This window comes from Hirsutella rhossiliensis (genome assembly GCF_020360975.1).
Source record: "Hirsutella rhossiliensis strain HR02 chromosome Unknown scaffold00012, whole genome shotgun sequence".
Lineage (NCBI taxonomy): Eukaryota > Fungi > Ascomycota > Sordariomycetes > Hypocreales > Ophiocordycipitaceae > Hirsutella > Hirsutella rhossiliensis.
In genome coordinates this window covers 1289408-1310063 of record NW_025408678.1, presented here as the reverse complement: position 1 = coordinate 1310063, position 20656 = coordinate 1289408, and the positions used below count along the sequence as shown (strand labels likewise).

Sequence of the window (20656 nt, the reverse complement as noted above, 5' to 3'; positions counted from 1 at the left end):
TTGAATTCTTTTCTGGCGTTTTCGTGGCCTGCAAATACCGCTCTATTTCAGGCTGCCTTGGCTCCCGCATTCCCTCTCTTTGGTTTCACCCATTCCCATTGGTTTCGTGTACGGCGCGGAGTTGGCTAATGAAGCAGACTGGCAGACGCGGAGTTTTGTTTCAACTGGTGGAGTGAAACCGGCGGAGAAGGCGAGAGAGTTGGAAGACTGATGGGCACACAGCATGCATGTAGAAAAGTTTGGTATACAGTAGGAACCGAGCAGGATCTCCTTGCTCGTCACATCACAACGAGATTGGAAAGCAGATGGAACGAGGTTGAGCCCAGGATGCTGGCTGCGGCTAGAAGCCATCGTCGGGAATGCCTCGGTCCCGCTCTGCTTTTTTCCTGTCGCGGTTCATGTCTACCCACCATTGGTGCGTAGGGTCGGTGCCGGTCCACTGGCCCTGGTCGTCGAGCTCGTCCCAGGGCTTGGGGCTCAGGATGTAGTGCAGGTTTTTGACGTGCTCGTCGCGCCAGATTGCGTCATGGACGCCGGGCCAGCGCAGAGTCTTGAGGGCGTTGTAGACGTAGGGCAGGGGCACCCAGCGGCCGCGGTAGAGGTCGGAGAGAAGGGACTGATCGGCAAAGTCCATGTTGGCAGCGTCAGCCTCCATGTGGGCGAGGATCTGGCGGTAGAGGACGGCGGAAGGGTTGACGATCTGCAGGCCGCCGTTCATGAAGCCGAGGGGCGCAACGGCCGGGTCCGGGGCGACGGCGTGAGCGTCGTCGGGGCGGGCGTGCTGCGAGGTGAAGGCGCAGTTTTCGGGGACCCAATCTGCGGGATAATGCGGCTTCTTGAGCGGGTTGCAGACGCAGGCGTGCCCGGCGGCAAAGACGCGCCGACTAGTCGAGGCATCGCCCGTCTCGCTCAGAGCGGGGTCGTCGAGGGGCAGGGCCATGAGCTCGTCCATGTTGCGCAGGACCAGCATGTCCGAGTCGAGCTGGACGACGCGGGCATACTCTGTGAGGGAAAAGGGAGCGAGCTTGCTCCAGCAGTCGTAGAAGCGCGGGTCGTTGGAGTAGTCCTTTGAGGCGGCGGGCAGCAGGTAGGGGATGCGGCGGGCGGGGATGTGGCGGGCCTTCAGGGCGGCGAGGCCCGCGGCGGGCAGCGAGTCGGTGTAGAGGGCGACGAGCGGGTAGGCGGAGCGGACGCGGACGAGGGAGTGGGCGAGGGTGAGGAGGCCGGGGAGGTAGTCGAGGTTCGTGATGAGCGTTGTCCAGACTTTTGTTTGAGCGGTCGCGTTGTTAGCGGAACAGCGGACGGCGTGCCCGGGGGGTGCATACCGCGGTCTGAGTCGACGACGCGAGCAGAGGTGCTGCTGCTGCTCGTGCTGGTGGTGTCCGCCATGGCCGGGTTGTGGATGTCGTGGGTGTCGTTGTTCTCTTGGCCCGCTTCCTTCAGCGGGAATAAGCGAGGATTGGGTGATGCAGGAGTTAATCGATGACAAAGACAAGGCGTGCAGGCCCTGTTCTTTCTTTGTGCCCTGATTGGCTGGACCGCTGTCGATTTTGAGTGGTCCGCAGATCTTCAGGTCGGACCCACTGGCGGCTCCTCCCACCTGCCCCCCCCCCTGCCAAGCCGCCCAAAGAGGCAATCAACCGATTCGGTCCTGAACAGACAACAAGTTCAACAAACCCCTGCACGGGCGCGGCGGCAGCAACAACGAGGCAGTCAATATGGCTTGACTTTGCGGGCGCCGCATGCTCGCTCGGCCGCTGTTGATGCACGGAGCCGTCGGCCTTCTTTGTCATGGTTGTCGACGCCTTGTGTGACTTGGCTGGCCCTGGGCCACTGGCAAGTCTCGTTCAGCAGCACGAAGCCAGGACGGCTCCAGATCTCGCCAGGGCCTTTCGGATTGGACTTCGACAGCCGTGCACGGGGGTGGGACATCAGAGGGGCACTGTGGTGAATTTTGAATCACTTGCGGAGGCTCGCTTGACGCAGGAGTCTCCCGTAGCCGAGAGGCTGTATATAACCCGAGAAGCGTGCCTCGTCTCTCCTTCTCCTTTTCCCTCTCAAGACAGTCCAGCACAGCACCGCAAGCCTTCCTCCATTTCTCTCGGCAAGAACCTTCAGATTTCCCCGCAACCAAACCTCAGTCAACTCAGCAAAATGGGGCCAGTGTACCGCGTCGGCGACAAGATTTCTCCCGAACACATCGACTTGATCAAGGAGAGAAAATACCGAGTGAAAAGCATTGCAGCTCTTTCCTACACCATCAATGACGAGTCCGATTTTGCCTTCAAGTGGAACTTCGAAACAGGCTTCGTCCTGGCCAGGTACGCTGGCTTTGGCAGGCTCGCCATCCTCGACGAATGCCTCGTGGTTGAATACCCAAACACCAACGAGCTCTATCTTGAGCTACACGTCGAAGTGAACGGAGGAGGCAAAAAGAAGACTGTTGAAACACCATCCACCCTCTTCAAAAAGTGGTTCCTAGACGACTCGTGCACCAAAATGGTGGGAGACGGAGAAATTGACCATGACGACCTGGTGCCCGACTTGTGGGAGCAACCCCGCCTCGGGAAGGAGAGTGTGAAGGGAGCGTGGAGGTTCTCCATCAACCCTGGCGAGGTCGCTAAGCGGCGCGTCTACTTCGGCAAGAACTTCCAGACGCCCCCCGGCGTGAAGCTGGCGCTCCTCTCACGAAACATCCCAGAAGACCATAACCTTGGAATCACCATTGGCGCCTCCCAAATTGACCGGCAGTGCTTCACCATCTCGGTGACTACCCAGCCACCCGCGATTTATGTCCGGTGCGTCGTCGGCTGGGAGGCCATGGAGGTTGAACCGGCCAGCGGCTAGAGAGGGGGGCGTTGGTGCTTTGGGGCAGACGCAAAGGAAATCCTACCCAGGCTTTTCTCTTTCTGATTCCTCCCCTGAGGTTCTCTATGGATAGGGGACCTGTGAGTCACTCTTGTTGGATTCGGTCATGACTTTGGCGGTTGAGAAGCAACCGCGCCAGTTTTCGGGCTTTGGTATGGAGACTTGGATTCTCCGATCAGCTGTTGGAGGCAGCTTTGCGATAGTGGGCCTACCGGCTCGAGACGAATAGAGCCCTTTCATCATCCTTGCCTAAGCCTTTTGTGAGTTGTGTGCAGGCGCGAGTAAAGTCCACGTGGAAGTGTCGGGTGTTTCACTGCTTGGTAGTTGCCGTCTCTTTCTTCCGAATCGCATAACACCGGCCAGTTTTTCAACTGGACACCTGGGGCAGAGAGGGGAAACGCAGGTGTGAAATGGCACAAGCAGTTTTCACATGAGCTGGCTGTTGCCGTGGGTAACCAACCCGAAACGCAGCTTTACGGCGAGAAACGACTGTGTCTGAACGAGTATTTCAACGCAGGAAAAAAAAAACGCTCCCCGTTGTTATTTTCATCCCTCTTTCACCACACAACAACAGCCCAGCGAGCAAACTCGTCCTCCCCCCTTCTTTGAAACTTTCCAGCAACGACCACCCATCTCGTCACTCACCACCATGTCCAAGTCCTACCGCGTGGGCCAGACGATTGCCCCGAAACACATCGACTTGATCCGGCAGGGCAAATACGCCTTGACGCTTCAGGACGAGGCCACGGTGCCCGTCAACCAAGACGGCTTCCTCGACGCCAAGGACGGCTTCGGAACGGCCTTTATCCTCGCCGAGACCGCAGCGTCGGCGCGCAAGATGGGCATCCTCGACAACCGCCTCCAGCTGGAGCGGAACTCATCCTGGGGCTTCTTCCCTCGGCTGCGCGTCGATGTCTCGTCGCTCGAGCCCGAGGACGCGGCCAGCAGCGGCGGCCAGGATGACCTTGCTGCTTCTCTTCGCCTCGACGGCCGGGTCGCGGGCCTGGAGATGAAGCTCGACTACCTCGCGTCGATGCTGCCGCCCGACACGGCGGCGGCCAGGAAGTTCGTCGTCGAGACCGGGAGGCTGACCATGGCCAATCTGCTCGCGGTCAAGACAGCTCGCCGCGTCGAGTTTGCCAAAACGTTTCAGGCGCCTCCGGTCGTCAAGGCAACCATTTCCTCCGTCGAGCCGCTCAAGACGCCCACGTTGGCACTCAATGTTCGCGGCGAGGACGTGGACTCGACCGGATTCCGCTTCGACATCTGGCCCTGGAATATCCCCCCGCATGAAAGCGGGGGGCCCTACGACGCCGTCATCAAGTGGACGGCGACCGGGTTTTGATGGTCTCTGCACCGGAGAGGCGTGTTGGCGCTGGGAAATGTGCAACCTCGGAAACCGGTGGTTTAATCGACGCGGCCTCGGGTACAGCCGTTTGCCAGCCTACAATTCAGAGGTCACTTGGTGAATACCAAAACGAGCCCGGATGATGTCGACTCTTTGTATTCAGTAGCCCCAAGTTCATAGGTGTGCCCATTCGGGTTTGACCTGACTACCTATATACTATTATCGTCGGACACTCGGGCCGACGTGTTAAATATATACCTCCACGAAGATTTCATCGACGCTGCTTGCCACGGTGCGCCACTGCGTCTCCTGTCTGTCTCTCGAGCGAGCGCCTGGCCCAGCCGTCGGACACCCGTTGCTGCAGTAGGAAGACAGCAGCGGTCTCCTGTTCGGAAATTGCATCCGGCTTAGTTTTCGTCGTCGTCGTCGTCATCGGCGGCACCGGCAGCTTGATTGCCAGTTGCCTGGTTTCCGGCACCTCTGGCACCGGCGCCGACATTGGCAGCTTGATTTCCGGCAGATTCACTACCGGCAATTTGGTTACCAGAAACTTGATCTCCGGCAGCTTGGTCGGCAGCTTGGTTACCGGCACCGACGCCGGCACCAGTAGCTTGGTTGCCGGCGCTGATACTGGCAGCTTGATTTCCGGCAGATTGACTACCGGCAAATGGATTTCCGGTAGCCTGGTTACCGGCAGCTTGGTTGCCGGCGTTAATACTGGAAGCTTGACTACCGGCAGCTTGGTTACCGGCAATAACACTAGCAGCTTGGTTACCGGTGCCAACACTAGCAGCTTGGTTACCGGTGCCAACACTGGCAGCTTGGTTACTTGCAGCTTGGTTTCCGGCGCCAGCTGCCTGATTTCCGGCACCCTGGGCACCAGCACCGACACCGACACCGGCACTGGCAGCTTGGTTACCAACGCCAACACCGGCAGCTTGATTACCAGCAGCCTGGTTGGCGGCACCGGCGGCTTGCTGGCCCGCGCCGAGGCCTTGAGCGGCGCCAGCGCCCTGTCCGACACCGGTGGTTTGGCTGGCCAGGAGGGCGGCGGTGGTCTGGCTACCTTGGCCGGCGGCAGCGTTGGCTCGGCCACCAGCCTGGTTGGCTGTTCCGCCAGCGGATGCAGCGCCCTTGTCGGCGGCAGCGTCGGCAGCGTCGGCACCGGCGGCAGCCTTCTTCGCCTTCTTGCCCTTCTTGCCCTTCTTGCCCTTCTTGGCGCGCCGATGGTTCTCATGAGCGCCAGCAACCTCATTATCGACATCGACTCCCTTGGGGGCCACGCCGGCACCCAGGGCGTCCCCAGCAGCGTTTGGGGAGGGCACGTCGGCGACTCCTCGGTTGCTTAGCTGAGCGCCGCCGTGGACATTTCTCCGACTTGTCCGGCCCGTCCTGAGTTGGGCATTGGCGGCCAAGGCCACTGGCGTCTCGGGTCAGCGAGTGCGTGCATGAAGCCGAGTTGCTTGCGCTTCACTTACCGGTCAGGAGAGAGATGAATGAGAGGCGAACCATGATGATTTTGAGTTTGTGTGAGGGGAATGGACGGAAGAGGTGAAAAAGAGGTGGTTAAATGATATAATTGATATTAAAGGCTCAACGTCGCGTGACGCCTGGTCACGGGTGGTAGGAAGGAAGAGAAGAGATAAGGAATTGAAACTGGATGCCCCGGAATAAGAGACAACAGACTGATGGCACAGGCTGGATGTAGACGAGAGGATGGCCTGGGATCGCGGATAGCTTTATACCCTGGACCCCGGCAGGCTTCCCTGGCCTTCTGCTTCCGTCGCAGATCCGGGGGCGGCATCATGCTGCAACGCAGGGCCAAACTGGTCGGCGCATCTCCAGAAACAATGGTCCTCATCGACGAGGATCGATAGGCCCAGCAGCGAGAGCAGCAAGGCAAGACACGGCACGGAGCCCGGGGGCCGAAACGGGAATCCTGGCGGCGACGTTGAATGTTGCATCGTGTCGGGACGTTCGCGCTCGAGGAGGCAGTGAAGCAGAAACAAGGCCGCGGCGATGCTGTCGACGCGTGGCGGAGATTGTAACGCATCCGAGGCGGGAGGGACGAGCACACCTCCCCCAGTGCCTTGGGCGATGTGCACGATAGGCCCAAGGATGCCGATATGGCGCCATGGCGAGGCCGGGGATGGTGGGAAGGCCGAAACGCCGTCTTCATGTGGAGGACGGATGGTCGGGTTGCATTCCGGGACGGCGGCTGCTGGCTGCTGCTTTGCCGGCTCGACGAGACACTCTAGCTGTGGCACGGGCGGCGAGGCTCGAGCGCCGGCGAGGAAACGGCCGATTTTGACATGATGGGCGTTTGAAGCCTGTTTCTCCCTCAGCGACGCTTGCCGCGACGCACGTGGTCCAGGGGCCTCGAGGAGTCGAGATAACGTGACGGCGCGGCAGCGCTACTAATAAGCTAGATGCCTCTTTAACTAGATACATCCGCCGATATGTCAGCAATCAGCAAGTCCGTCTATCTTTGCTTTAATACTATGTAGCTCTATTAGCTAGATTCGGGACGATATCGTTATTATCGAGAGATAAGCCCTCTGCCAGCCAATTATATATATTTGTCGCCTATCTTATCGTTATAGCCCGATAATCGTAACATACCCTATTCGTTATAGCCCAGGTTTACTGTATCTATGCACGCGTGGTGGCGCGACGCGCTAACTAAGCCGCCGCCGCCACTGTATTTTCCCCAGCAGCAATTTTTCTAACTCTAGAGGGCGGCGCACAATCTAGGCCGCCCCTAATTATCGTTTGGCGTGCAATTCAGGCTGCTTGGGTCCTCTATAACGTGTAATGCTGTCTGACTGGCATAGGCACATGTGTATTCGATCCCGCTGTCCAATCAGTAGGATTGGTCGACGGATCGAGTGGACGATCTAGTCCCTTTGTTAATCCGTCGTGCCCCTGCCCATCCCTTCCCGCCGCGGCGTTATCAACGCTCAGCTGGTTTGTCCAGTAATCCTGGCTGCTGTGGTCTCCGGTATGACTGCCTAGTTTCTTTCTTGGGGGAAGTGTTTCATCCGAGCCATCAACGGAGTCCTCGATTTTAGGCTGCAGATCGGCCTGCCTGCCTGGTTCCTCTTTTAATTCGTGCCCATGTCCATCCATTTTGGCCAACTCTTCACCGGCGCTCAGAGTCGATGTGCGGAAACTCGGGTTGTCCTGGTCTCTAGTATGACCGCCAGTCTGCAGATTGGACTGACTACCTGGTTCCCCTTCCAGTCTAGACGGCTGCATAGGAAGATCCTCTCCCCTTAGCAAGTCACAGTTCTCGGGATGGCTCCGGACAGACAGGTTCGGACAGACATATTGCAGGGATTATCGCGCTAAGCATGGGTTAAAAGCCATCGCGCCTTGACTACAACCTGAACGGGCACAAGTGCCATTTTTCAGTCTGAAGGGAAATCCACTAGTATACAATCCTGGGTAGGCCGCTGCTGCAGTTCCAACTGCGTTTCATCCTCCTTGGAAGCCTTCCGCTTCTTGCACCGCGGCTTAGGCATATCGGGTTCCTCACCCTTTCGGGCCTTTCCCGCTCTATCTGGAGACTTCCCAGTAGCAGTCGTCGCCTTCTCTATATCCTTCGTGCTCCGTGTTCGACTACGTCTCGTTTCCCGAAGAAGCTGTGGCGAAGTTGCCAAGGGAGAGGACGGGGTCGAGGAATGGTCAGGAAGCTGATCAACTCCCTTCAGCAAATCCGAAGTGGCTCGGTCCGCTCGAGCGGCAGTATGCTCTGCGGCCTCACGGCCGGTCATGGATCGCCTTTTCGTGCTACCGTGCGATTTGAACCTCTTCAAGCCAGGCGAATGCAGTGCTTCCGGCAATTCCGGAGGCAGGAGGGCTCTTGACTGTACCTGCGCCTGGAAATCTGCTATTAGACGGTCATTCTGTAAGCAAAGAGTCTCGAGAACTCCTCTGCCTGCTGTCCGCCGAGGCTCCCTGTACTTGAACGACCTCCAATCCCGATTGAAGAACCATGTTCCTACCGCCATCTTGGATTCTTGGTAACGATTCCCTGGATTTTTGTGACCTCGAGCTGGCTGCTTTGCATAAGACATGGTCCAGCTGCGTACCACCGCAGGTCCGTCGAGTAACCAGCGTGGATGAAGGACATTGAGTGGGACAGGCCAGGACCTGACAACAGCCTCGTACAGCCAGTGTCGACAGGGCAGGCCGTATCTGAGTGGGAACTCACACGCGAAGGGACATCCAGGTTCGTTGAGAAGGCCCAATACCTTACGCTCCTTCTCGAGCTCAGTGTTTTGCCTCCATCTTAGAGCTTTGCTGCCTCCCACTCCGGAGCTAGCTTGCTCAGAACATAGTGTGGAACCTTCCCGATAAGAAGGCGGAAAGCAGCTCGGTCCAACAGCCTTGGGACGTCAGCCCTGCTCCGATCCTCGTCTTCAGTGATTTTTGAGTTAATTTCTTCAAGCTTTCGGCCAGTTTTGACAGGATGCCTGCAGGGAAGCTGCCTGTTGAGAGACTGTTTGACCACGACATGGTAGCTTTCGTTCCTCTGCGTGCTGTTACATCCGAGGTTCGGGTACTGTCGTGTGTGTGCTCGGACAAATTGGCGCTCTTTCGGTTGCCAATTATTCTTGAGATAAAGGCGTTCCGGCTCCGAATTTCTGCGAGCAGCTCGCCTCGCCGTTCTTCAAGTCGCGCCTCATCGGGAGCTTGTATTTAATCCCAAACGAACCGAAGTAGCTCTTCCTTCGTTCCTTCGTATATTTGCCCGAGTCTAACAATCGCTTCTTGAAGTTCTCTGCGGCATGCCATTCACAAAGCTGCAATATTTGCCCATCTTCATCCTGAGGATCAGCTCGCTTGGGACGCCGCCATCGCGGCAGCGAGCCCTGGTTTGATCCCCGAGAACGACTTGAGGTGGTGGGCAATCGTACCAGACCAGTTCTGCCAATTGAGCATTCACAAATTCGAAGGCTTCAGCTGATTCAGATGTTATAAAGGCGAAAGCCAGAGGAAATGTCTTGCCTGTGTTTGTGATTCCCACTATGACAGATAAAGGCAGGTGGAGGCAATTGGTGTTGAACGTCGCATCGGTTTGCATGAGGAATCCGCTGACGAATCTTCTACCCAGGCGGATCTGCTCGGAAGAACAGAAGAACAGATGCTCGAGTACTCGCGCTGTCTGTCGTCCTTGGTCGTCAAGAAGGTATTTGAAGAAGCAACGAACACGGAAGTCCTCGAACTCCAAACAAGTGAGCAAGACGTCAAGCGCTTCTTGACTGCTGCGTCTCCCTTCAGACCGGCTCAGGTTGTAGAACTCCTTTGCAGAAAGACAGTTGCCTAAGCCGTGTTGGTCGAGAATCCGGGTTGATTCAGTTGCTGACAGGCCGGCAGTCCGATGCGCGAGGGCCAGATCGACTGCCGCAGCCCGCTCTGGGATACGGGATCTATGGCAGGCGTAGTGGAAGGGATTTTGAAGTGGCGGATGCGTATGGTACGCGTAAGTGAAACCGACCACCCAGCCTTTTCGCTCTTCTATCCTCCGCGGCCGCTCCGGATAGTTTTGTAGGAGACATAAAGACTATAAGGACACTCCTTGGCCTTGGTGTACGTAAGCTCCTTCTTTCGGTCCCCTCCCTCTGTGACGATGTCCGGCAGCTTTCGAGTATTTCGGGTACCTCTACCGTGATGGATACAATTCACTCGCAGGCGGTCGCGTACCTTGCTGGCAGTGACCAGAGCGAAACCCTGGGTGAATGCATAGTTTTGGAACCAGTGAAGGGCTTCCTCGGGGCTGTTCACTTCGTCACCGGTAACAGGAGCGCGGAGATGCTCTTGCGGTAGGGCTTCTACAGCTTTGTTGAAGCCGGAGCGGACATCATCGGGAGGCTGTCGCGGTACTGGATCTCCATCGCGTTCGCGTTCGCGTCGGACGAGATGCTGGATCTCCATTGAACCTGAACAACGCGATTCTTATTGCGACGCGCACCCTAGCAAGGGGCGATGAACGATTATTCCCGTTCAGGTTGTAGTCAAGGCGCGATGGCTTTTAACCCATGCTTAGCGCGATAATCCCTGCAATATGTCTGTCCGAACCTGTCTGTCCGGAGCCATCCCGCACAGTTCTCGGTTGTGTCATCCGTTCCCGTAGCCCTGGCAACTTCCTGGCCCATGTCGCCGATGGTATTGGCGATTTCCCCGGCGGTTTTGATCTAGTCGCCTTGGACATCATGGGCCGTCTTCTCGGCCATATTCTCGGCCGCGTCCTGAGGAACACCGGCTTCCTCAGGGCAAGGAGCCACCTCCTGCGCAGCCTGTTCCATGTTCGCCGGCGTGTCCACTGGCTGCAGGGCCGAGGCGGTGGCGGTGGGAACCTCGGACGGAGTCGGCAAGGCCTTGACGGCTAGCGGAAGAGCCGCGACGGCGGCGAGGAGGACCGAGTACTTCATGGTGGAAGAATGGCAATTCAGTCGAGTCTAGAGAGTGGATTGGCTTGGATGATGCCGGACAGAATGAAGCTAAGTTGGGATGGCTTCGAAAAAATCGAGTAGCTGTGGAAGTAAACGAGAAGGTGACTGTTTTGGTATGGAATCTATCTAAAAGGATGGGAGCGGCGACGGCTTAAAAATACAGATCTAACGGCTGCCGGCGATGATTAAACGAAATGAAACAAAGAGCCGGTATCCCACGATATGCAGCCCTGCAGGCTGGCATTGATCTTGGAATGAACATGGCCCTAGGCAACGAGTCTCAGAGTTATGAATTTTCAAGGCATGGATACTGCCAGGACAAGAGAAGACTTATACTAGGCGCCAATTATGCCCCGAATGGGGGTGCCCCTATTTTGCCCGGTGTAGCGGTACTTTACCAGTTTGACAGCTCCTATGTATATAACAGCATGCTTAATATTCATATGGTATGCAAGTATGTTCCGTGGCAAGAAGGGTATTGTGCTAAACCCAGAGTCCTTGGCTAGCTAGGCAGAGAGAGGCTACAGGCGTCCAAGCATATCAAGATGGTCCAGCTTGCTATCTGGTTAGCAAAGCTGGCAGCGTTAACCAGACATTGAGCGCACTCAAGGAGAGCTAGCGAGTCTCTGGTTCCAGGACTCGTACACGATGCTATTATTGGTTGGCGCTTTATGGCTTAGGACTATACGAAAGCGAATCGTACGCCATGTTCTTGGCGAGGGATTTTTCTCACAGCTGGGTTCCGAACGCCCTCTGTACTGGGGTGTTCAAGGCATCTCAAACCAGATGCTGGATACAGCTGGGGTCCGACTCAGTGTCCTCGGCTGCTTGGCGGCGACACGTATCAACTTGGAGTGGTTCTCGAACACTATACAACGGATGAGATTATGAATACATGAACCAATCAATTTACAAGCCAACAGAGGAGTCATGGTTCATCCTAACATGCCACGGCAGGGCCTGTCAAGTTTCGCCCTCTACGGACGGGTATTTAACATGTCCATGTTTATTAACAACGGCGTTGGCGGGGCCTATGTTTTATGCGATTTTGCTCTTTGCAGCCGAAAACGGCTACGAACATACAGGAATCTGGTCGTTTTATGAGACTTCATTATGCGGCCACGGGGAGACGTTCCTCGATCATTTCGCACGGGCCTTGGAAGTTTCATGAGCACTCCCAATGACAAGGGGGAACTTGACGTGTTGGACGACCCGTGTTCACTGGCGCGAGCTCATGAATTGACCGGGACAAGGCGTGTCGCACGGCATGAAGGAGGGGCACAAGACTTGTCCTAGAATTAATTAAGATCAGTTAGATTCTGCAACACTCATGTCGATCAACTACCGGCAAGTCTACCCAAAGGTGCACCGAGGAGACTCACCACCCCCGGTGGTCAAGTAAATGCACGCTTATACGCGCTTTGCAGCGAAGAACCGAGGGTCATGTATTTTGACTCCATTGTTGTTGATTGTACCAGGCTAGCCGGAAGCCCGAGTTCCTTTGCCTATAACTTTCTACTACCAAGGAATTTCACCCCCGTCGTACTGGTTAGAGCCTTCGGCGTGTTCCCAGCCCGGCACACGAATATTGTAGAATTTGCCATTCATCTTTGCATCCGCTGCAAGAACTAAGTCCTTGACGGCATTCACACCCTGTTCCACATCTAGATCCGCCCTTTCAGACCCCATGTCGGTCTTGAGCCACTAGGTTGCAGCACGTTAGTCGCGCACGCTGACGCAGGGGGTGCTCCGACGACTTACTCCCGGAGAAATGGCCAGCACTGTGAATCCCTCCTTCTCGTAGGCTATGGCGTACTGGACGGACAGCATGTTCATTGCGGCCTTTGTTATCTTGTATTCCGGGGTCGGCAGCCAGGTGAATCGGTTTGCCTGGCCAACGGACCCGAGGGGTGACGAGCTAGAGTTTCTCCAGGTCAGAAGGCCCATCCATTGTCCACGGTGCCGAGGCTGCTGCTGCTTACACCATGATGATTTTCTTCTCCTTGCTCTTCTGCAAGGCTGGAATAAGCGCCGCAGTGACGCGATGCGCGCTTATTACGTTGACGTCAAACGTCTGCAGCAATGTTTCCCCGTCCATGGCACGAACCCCCTCTGCGCCGTACGGCATCGCCTGAGTTTCAACAGCGTTAGCCAGCGGCCATGATCGACGGGCTCGAACGCTTCTTGGCCTCGAGCTTTGCAAGAAGCACCTACCCCGACATTGTTGATGAGAATGTCCAATCCTTTGCCATCAAGCTGAGCCTCGATTTCGGCCGCAGCCTTTTGCACACTCGCTTCGTTGGTAACTTCGCAGCCGATGTTGACAATGCGTCCCGCCGAGTTGGCGATGAGCTTTGCCAGCTCCGCGGACGGGGCCCCTCTGGTCGTCACAATCACTTTGGCGACGCGCGACGTGGGCAATTGTTCCAGCTGCCGCGCCAGCTCGAGTCCAATGCCGCGCCCGCCGCCCGTGATGGCAATGTACGACATGATGATGTGGTTTTGCGAATTGCGTGTGCAGGGAAATTGTCTGTTCGGCCAAAGATGCTGGATAACTGTCTGCTGGAATAAAACACAGTCCGTGTACGACGCCGAGTATCATCTTTATATACATATTGAGCACGTCAAATCATGTCGTGACGGCGCATGACAGAGCCCTCGTGGCCCGCGCTACGGATTTGAGTTCGTATTTCTAATCTGCAAATCATTACTTCGCCGGCTGGCTCCCCGAAAATTGGGACACGTCGCTCGCTGGAGGTGGTTTGTAATTCTTTCTCGACGGGGCAATTCAGAACGGTTATGATGCCATACCGCGGTGAACCTGAGCTGCTGTTTCCGTCATAGTGGGCTGTTGTTGAGGCCTTGACGGTTAACGGGTTTAGACGGACTTGGGCGGAGTTTACTAGTTTAGGAGGTATTGACTAGAAGTAATTAGTCACGACACCGTACACTCCGTAGATGTATTCTACGTTAATTATCCAACCAGTATCCCTCGCTAGAAATGGCCCTATTGTGTGCCCGGGCTAGTCGTAATTACGGCGCACGTGCTCTGTTACCAAATGCCTCGCTGTTTCTTCAAGGCAGCCAAAGGCGGTGCCCCGTCTCGCACCATCAAGTCTTGTAAAGAGGCCTATCCCACACCGTCAATCTCGCGCATAACTCGGACTGCTAACTCCGGCTCCGATGGAGATACATGCGGCCGGACATGTGGCATGTCCCGGCTGAGTGCAGAACGGCTTTGGTGATGGTTACATGTCAATAAGCGCTTGGCGGCATGGTTGTTCAGTCACGCGATTGGCCAGGGCGACAAGCCAAGCGCGACGTAATAGACGCCTCAAGTACTTTGTGCGACGCAAGTCCACGTAAATGCAAAAACACCGCACCCATCTCTCCACGGCCGACTGCCCCCAGCCATCAACCACCGCCCAAAATGCCCGGCTTCGTCCTCACCAAGGAGCACATCCTCGCGGCCTTTGCGCCCCTCGCCGAGACCGACGACGCCGCCGCCCGCGCGCGCTTCTTCACCGACGCCCTCGTCCCCGACGTGACGTGGCACATGGCCGGCAGCGCGCACTCGCTGGCCGGCACGCGCCATTCGCTGCAGGCGCACATGGACGCCACCTTCAACCGCCTGGGCCCCCGCCTGCGCGCGCCCATCCGCTTCGACGTGACGCGCGTCGTCGTCGACGCCCAGCCCGGCCCGGACGGCGCCTGGTGGGCCTGCATCGAGACGCGCGGGCACGCCATCCGCAAGGCCTCGGGCAAGCCTTACGACAACGAGTACATCTGGCTGACGCGCTGGAACCAGGACGGCAGGATGGTTGAGGTCCGGAGCTACTGTGACACTATGCTGGCCGAGGAGGTGCTGCGCGAGCCGGTCGAGTGAAACTGATGCTCCCGCGCGCTTCTCTGACATGAAACGCTTGCTCGGACTATGGATAAAACGAGATCATCGAGGCAGCGTACAGTGAGCACATGCTTCGACAGTCTACGGCGTTCGCACAGCGAGCAAGAGATTGGGCCCAGAGTGGGCGGGAAACAAGCTTCATCGTCAGATTTCCCGAATCCCATACCCGCCAGCGATGAAACGGGACACGAGGCAGAAAAGACCTTGTTCTCGCCGCTCCACCCCAGGCGAGCAGTGCACCCCCCAGCAAAACAACTTCAATCCCAGGCTGAGACGCCGCCCATCTTCGCGTCCGGTGCCCGGACCACCGGTCGCCTCGCCCTCGTCCGAATGTCCAGTGCTGCAGGGACATGTAATTCCCATCTTTCCAAACCTCAGAAGGCTTCCTCGGCAGGGCACGGGCTTCAGAACGAGTGAAGCGTTGACATGGACCCGTTCTTGGCGGATGAGCATATTCGAGCTGACACCACAAGTCGAGAGCCTCTTGTCCGGTGAAACCCATCGACGCACAGGTCTAAAAGACGCCTAAGAATAGAGACAGATGCCAAGTATTCCATATTTTGCGCGCCCAAAGTAAAGAGCAGCCGGTCTAGGCTGGCCGGATGCACTTGTCTCCAATGCCTGGCGTATCTCCTCCGGGGGAAAACAGAGGAGCATGAGGACTGGGGACTTGGCACGTGGCGCCAACTTCAACAAGGAGAGGCGAACCCCAGAACCGCACAGACTCCCCCCCTCCATTTCGCCCCATCACTACAAAACTAGATGGCCATTCGTCGGCTATAAGATCTGGCTTTTCTCACTTTGATTCTCCGTCTGCCTTCTTCTATACAGCAAGTCTGCCTCGCACGGGCTGGCATCACTAACGGCAACTCAAGACGATATGCTCATTAAACAGTCACACAGGAAAGAAAGATTGCAGAAAATCATTCATCATGGTCCTAAGGCGCGCCGCTCCAAACGCCAAGCGCCCCGTCCACCAGCCGCCACCAGGCGAGACTATATGCGCGCAGAATCCAGGCCCTCTCCCACTGTCCGCCTCGCCGAGGAGAGAAGAAAGAAAAAAGCGGGTATTGTCCGACAAGGTCGGGTTGCACACATAAAGGGAAAATGCACACGGCCAACGGACGCCGGCGGAATATGAAAGGTGAAAGCAACATGTCATCGGCACAATCATCATCGTAAACCTCCGATATTGCCCAAACAGCTAGACGCCTCGGAACATGCGCATGATGAGGAACCACATGGCGCCCAGAAACTTGAAGCTGCTCAGCACCGCCACGCTCCACAGCACAATCGCCATGTAAATGTTGGACCGCGCCTTCTGGTCGTCTTCCCGAGACGCAGTGCCAGGCGTAATCTTCTCGAGGCCGGCCGAGCTCAGGACAAGCGCAGCCAGGGCAAAGTTGGTAATCATCCAGATAAGGACGACGCCGGTACGCACACCGCGGTAGTAGTCCATCTGCTTCTCCTGCAGCAGCGCCATCGTGGGCGGTGTCTTGACAGCCTTGAACTTGGTGCTGAACAGGGCAACCTCGCGCTGGTATTGGGCGTTGAGGTCTCCCTCGTCTGGGAGGTCCGTTTTGCCCTGGCCGTCGGTTGTGTTGACCGATGGCAGCTTCTCCACCTTGTCGTCACCCTTTGTGCCCCAAGAAACGTCATGCGTGTTGCAGAAAGCGTAGACGTTGAGGACGTTGATGTACGTGGGCGTCAGGAGCATGTACTGGATGAACGACGTGATCATGTGCCACGGGTCGAACATGACGATGGACGCAATGAGCCAAATCCCAAATGTCGACATGACGGAGACTATGAGCGTGTAGAAGACTTGGTTTGTAAAAAGCTGGTTGATGTTGAAGCCGTCGGCGTCGTTAACGTCGGCAATAATGGCCTTGACAGCGATGAAGATTGCCGCAAACATGAGATAACTAAGTCGAGTGGTCAGCACGGAAGAAATACCTCACGCATACTCGGAGAGGAAACCGGCTTACATCATGATAATTGCCCAGAACCAGACCATGGCCGAGTACAGCTTGCCCGAGCCCGCCGGCCGGTTGCCCATCGAGAGGACGAAGCAGGTGATGAGAAAGACACCATAGAGCCAGGTGAAGACGACGCTCAGAATCTCCCCGACTCTACCGAGGAGGTCGTTGGACCCCAGGCTCGTCGTCAGAATCTTGAAAACCAGGAAGAAATTGCCAATGGCAAACCAGGCGAATATCATGTTGACCGTCTGGAATACAAACTCGATGAAAAAGGCGAGCTTGCGCAGCAAGGAGTGGTCGGAGCGGAAGAAGTCGTGGAAGTGGGCAATGGCGTAGATGGCGGCGAAGAAGGAGCCGTTGAGCCAGCGGCGGCGCTGGAGGACCAGCTCGGTGACGGTGTCCGGCACGTCCGTCTCGCCGTTGGCCGACTTGACGTACTGCAGGATCCAGTGGCAGTTGCGTTTGGTGACGAGCTCGAAACAGAGGATGCGGTCTTCGGCGAGGTACATATTGGACTCGAACAGGCCGGCGCTGCTACCGCCGTGAAGCGTCTCGCCCAGAAAGTACTTTTCCAGGGGCCCCTTGCCGTTCTTGTCGTTTTGCAGGGCGACGTATCGGTAGGCGGAGAAGGCGCCGGGCAAGACGGAGATGAAGCCAAAGGCTGACTCGAGGGGCTTGTCGAGGATGTTGCTCATCTTGTACTCAAAGTTTTGCGTCGCGACGAGGGGGTTGAGCAGGTTCTTGCCGCCGGTGCCCAACATGGCCTTGATTTCGCCGCAGGCGCCGCCACACATGGGCTGGAGGTCGAAGGCCTTCCACAGGTGGTAGATGGAGTTGCCGCCAGGCCGCGTGCCGGCATCGAGGAGGACGCAGATGTTGGGGTCGAGTACGCGGCCAAAGGCCTGGAAGAACCAGCGGTGCGAGTTGATCTTTTTCTGGTTCTTTTCCTTGAGGCAGAAGAGCATCTGCACGGGCTGACGGCGGTGGACGAGGGAGACTACGTCGTTCTTAAGCTGCAGGTGAGTCTGCGTCGTGTATTCGTACACGTGCGCCGTCACATCCTTGTTGTTGACTTGCTGCTTGGCGATGCCCTCCTGGTATACGCCCATGCCGGACAGCAGGGCCTTGGTCCGAGGGTTGATCTTGGAGCGGCCGTCGCTGACAACGCAGACGACAATCTTCTTCCACGCCTCGGCGCCCCACGTCTTGCTGTTGGGGCGCTTGCACATGTACTCGATGTTCTTAAAGACGCCCATGAGCGTGCGCGCAAACAGAATGTCGTCCTCGTTGTACATGGTGATGACGATGAAGAGCTCCGTGTGGCGGGGCTTGCTGAAGAGCTTCTGGCGGAGAGTAAAGTTTTCGTTGTAAAAGTCAGACGGATCGCACGTCGCCGCCGTATATCGCATGTGGGTAAACTCATCGCGCTCGCCGTGGGGGTTCTGCTGCAGGAGGACAGGGGGTACGGGACAGTCGAGGACCAGGTTTCCGCGGTATAGAAGCACTTGCTTCACCGTCTTCCAGCGCCTCAAGGCTCCTCCGTTTTGCTGCTGCTGCTGTGCTTGGTCGCGGTATGGGTCACCATATCCCGAGGAGCTGTGGTGGTCAAGCATCGGGCGGCGGTCATCGAGGTCGTAGCCGTGCGTTGGGGTATCACCGTAGCCGGCTTGATACTCGTCTGGTTGGGGGTACGAGGGGTGCCTGCCGCCATACTCGTCGTGAAGCATCTCGGCGCTCACGACCGAGTCGCCGTACGACGGATTCTGGTGGTGAGAATGGCCGCCGGCATGCGAGAGGTTATCAATGGAGTGCTATCGAGATAGTCAGTCGAGGCGTCGAGGCAAGGCGCGAGATGGGGCCGCAGCGCCGTGCTTCGCTGGATAGACCTACCGCGGCATTGAGATTTAGGTGGTCGCTGGGCGTGGCATATCGCTGCGGACCAGGAGTGAGGCGCTGTTGCTGACTGAAAGGGCTCTCCTCGAGTTGGTAACCCTGGTTGAGTGGCCGATTCGGAGACGGAGTCCGGAATCGACCGCCCGGGTGAGGATCCATGGGATCGTGGTAGTAGTCGTCGTCTGCAAAGACGTGATTGGTTTGGCGACGTTAGCAGACGAAAAGGAGAGACGATGCTTGTGTGAAAGCTAGGGGACGAAGAGCAGCGAGCGAGTGCCGAGTGACAGGGCTGCTTGGACAGACGAAAAAGACGGGATCCAGCCCAGTGGCAGACAACAAAGGTCAAGATGGAAAAACTGGAGCGCGAGTGTGTAAAGTCGATGTGCAAGCGGCTTGGGCAAAGGCCGACAAAGGGAGGGATGGGCCGAAGGGGATGAATCAGGGGAAGGGCGGAGAGGGAGGGGCCCAAGCGGAGGGAGGGAGGGCGGCGGGACAAGAAGTAGGAGATGCGAGCGACTTGCCTAGGCGATTGTATGACATGGTGGGCGCAGCGATGCTGAAGCCGCTAACTGGGCCTCGAGAGAGGAGGCGGGAGCTGGGTGGCCGGTCGCGCGACGAGGCGGGTTACTGCCGAGGCGCGAAGGTTCTTTGAAATATGCGTCGCCACGTGCTGGCGGCGCTCGGCCGGGTCTCGCTCGGTACGGCGAAGAGAGAGCAGAGGGAGGCGGCTGGGCTTGGATCGAGAGCGGCGAGTCCAAGGTCGCGTCGAGGTCTGGTTTCTCCGAGAGAGAGGGCGAGAGGTGGGCGAGGGAGGGCGAGGGAGAAAGGGCGCGAGAGGGAAAGGAAGAGGGCGAGCGGGGACAGCGAAACGACGGTGGAACTGACGGCGGTTTCGAATGAGGATTTGTCGACGCCCTTTTGAGCAGTGGTCGGTTTCAAAATATTGACTCCGGCAGGGGTGGAGAGTTTTGATCGGGTGCCTCTGGCAGGCTGGCGGGGAGATGGGGGTTGGCGATGGGTTGGCGATGGGGGTTGGCTTGTGCATGAGATTTCCAGGGATTCCCGGCGAGCGCACGCGTTTCAGGGGCCTGCGCCAACTGCTTACGAGGCCATTAGCGGTTGCTCGGGCAGTGAGTGTCCCCACGGCCTGGGCTGATGACGTCGCGCGAGACTGGTGGGTGGTACATGCACTTGGCAGGGCACTAGGTACCTAGGTAGGCGGCAGGTACCTAGGTAGGGAAAATAGGTTAGGGTCCCTACAGAGGGTACCGAGTCGCAGAGAGGGTGTCAATCGGCAGAAGGAACACAGCCGCCTCGGAGGAATTCGACAGTCGTCCGCGATATCGCCGAGCGTGGTTCCCAGCAGACAATGATACTGCGAGGCTGTGCTCTTTTGTGCTACTGTACTGTAGGTACTTACGTACATAGGTCCCCAGGTAGATACCTAGATAGGTACCTAGGTAAGGTAGATACCTATGTAGCTAATAAAAGCAGCTCCGCCACAGTCGAGGGAGCCACCAGCAGGCCCAAAGAGGGAATGGCGCCAATGCCAGTGGGGAGTAATCAAACATACACTCCTGATTTTCAAACATACACTCCCGACCTAAGCCCCATTTGGAAGAAGACCCCGCCACCAAAATTTGGCGCGCGCTTTCCCAACGCCCTGGCTTGCCGTGACCATCGCCGCCGCCCACCCGCCCAGCCACCTGCCTTTTTGGCCGCCATCTGCATTTTCGCAATCATCAACAATTGAAGCTATCACCACTTGACTCAACACAACAGCAACGCCGCCGCCGCCTACCGCAATAGTCACGTCTAGTCAATCGTCCCGATGAATTCGACCGAAAGCAATACCAACAGTAGCACCGAGGCTATCACGGAGATGTCTTTCGATACGTATGATGAGGCGCTTGAAACACTCAAAGCTACGCAAGAGCTCCTTGGCTACGTCGTAGTCGTTGCAAATAGCAAGAATACCGGCAAGCCTAGGCGCAAGGAAGCCAATATCCGCTGTGAATACAGTGGTCAGTAAACCCTGGGACGAGGCAGAGGGTATATACAAGACGTCATCCAAGAAGTCGGGATGTGACTTTCGCTGTTACATCCGCTTCTACCGACGTTGCAATGCATTCAAAGTCACCATCAAGCACGGCTCTCATAACCACGAACCTCTATTTGAGCCAATTGCTAACCCCATCGT

The 20656-nt window shown here is 57.0% G+C and overlaps 9 protein-coding genes across 9 annotated transcripts; 3 read left to right on the top strand and 6 right to left on the bottom strand.

Annotated features, from left to right (window-relative positions):
* Positions 1-340: 340 nt before the first annotated feature.
* On the bottom strand, positions 341-1389 carry HRG_09350 (glycosyl transferase family 8 domain-containing protein; the record flags this gene model as incomplete). The annotated part of the gene is made up of 2 exons (XM_044867821.1): positions 341-1263; positions 1326-1389. 2 exons carry the CDS (start codon positions 1387-1389, stop codon positions 341-343), a joined length of 987 nt encoding a protein of 328 aa, XP_044717081.1.
* Positions 1390-2154: 765 nt separating this feature from the next.
* HRG_09349 (h-type lectin domain-containing protein) lies at positions 2155-2847 on the top strand (the record flags this gene model as incomplete). The annotated part of the gene is made up of 1 exon (XM_044867820.1): positions 2155-2847. One exon carries the CDS (start codon positions 2155-2157, stop codon positions 2845-2847), a length of 693 nt encoding a protein of 230 aa, XP_044717080.1.
* Positions 2848-3517: 670 nt separating this feature from the next.
* On the top strand, positions 3518-4213 carry HRG_09348 (uncharacterized protein; the record flags this gene model as incomplete). Its single annotated transcript, XM_044867819.1, has 1 exon — positions 3518-4213. One exon carries the CDS (start codon positions 3518-3520, stop codon positions 4211-4213), a length of 696 nt encoding a protein of 231 aa, XP_044717079.1.
* A 410-nt stretch (positions 4214-4623) lies between these two features.
* HRG_09347 (uncharacterized protein) lies at positions 4624-5728 on the bottom strand (the record flags this gene model as incomplete). Its single annotated transcript, XM_044867818.1, has 2 exons — positions 4624-5636; positions 5695-5728. 2 exons carry the CDS (start codon positions 5726-5728, stop codon positions 4624-4626), a joined length of 1047 nt encoding a protein of 348 aa, XP_044717078.1.
* Positions 5729-5955: 227 nt separating this feature from the next.
* Positions 5956-10156, bottom strand: HRG_09346 (MULE transposase domain-containing protein; the record flags this gene model as incomplete). Its single annotated transcript, XM_044867817.1, has 7 exons — positions 5956-6630; positions 6900-6915; positions 7026-7399; positions 7648-8108; positions 8433-8539; positions 9139-9755; positions 9926-10156. The coding sequence occupies 7 exons, from the start codon at positions 10154-10156 to the stop codon at positions 5956-5958; spliced, it is 2481 nt and encodes an 826-aa protein (XP_044717077.1).
* Positions 10157-10416: 260 nt separating this feature from the next.
* On the bottom strand, positions 10417-10653 carry HRG_09345 (uncharacterized protein; the record flags this gene model as incomplete). The annotated part of the gene is made up of 1 exon (XM_044867816.1): positions 10417-10653. The coding sequence occupies one exon, from the start codon at positions 10651-10653 to the stop codon at positions 10417-10419; it is 237 nt and encodes a 78-aa protein (XP_044717076.1).
* Positions 10654-12192: 1539 nt separating this feature from the next.
* On the bottom strand, positions 12193-13164 carry HRG_09344 (short chain dehydrogenase domain-containing protein; the record flags this gene model as incomplete). The annotated part of the gene is made up of 4 exons (XM_044867815.1): positions 12193-12378; positions 12436-12592; positions 12657-12805; positions 12889-13164. 4 exons carry the CDS (start codon positions 13162-13164, stop codon positions 12193-12195), a joined length of 768 nt encoding a protein of 255 aa, XP_044717075.1.
* A 940-nt stretch (positions 13165-14104) lies between these two features.
* On the top strand, positions 14105-14560 carry HRG_09343 (snoaL-like domain-containing protein; the record flags this gene model as incomplete). Its single annotated transcript, XM_044867814.1, has 1 exon — positions 14105-14560. One exon carries the CDS (start codon positions 14105-14107, stop codon positions 14558-14560), a length of 456 nt encoding a protein of 151 aa, XP_044717074.1.
* A 1225-nt stretch (positions 14561-15785) lies between these two features.
* On the bottom strand, positions 15786-18996 carry HRG_09342 (chitin synthase I; the record flags this gene model as incomplete). Its single annotated transcript, XM_044867813.1, has 4 exons — positions 15786-16506; positions 16570-18374; positions 18454-18638; positions 18978-18996. 4 exons carry the CDS (start codon positions 18994-18996, stop codon positions 15786-15788), a joined length of 2730 nt encoding a protein of 909 aa, XP_044717073.1.
* Between the last annotated feature and the right edge of the window lie 1660 nt (positions 18997-20656).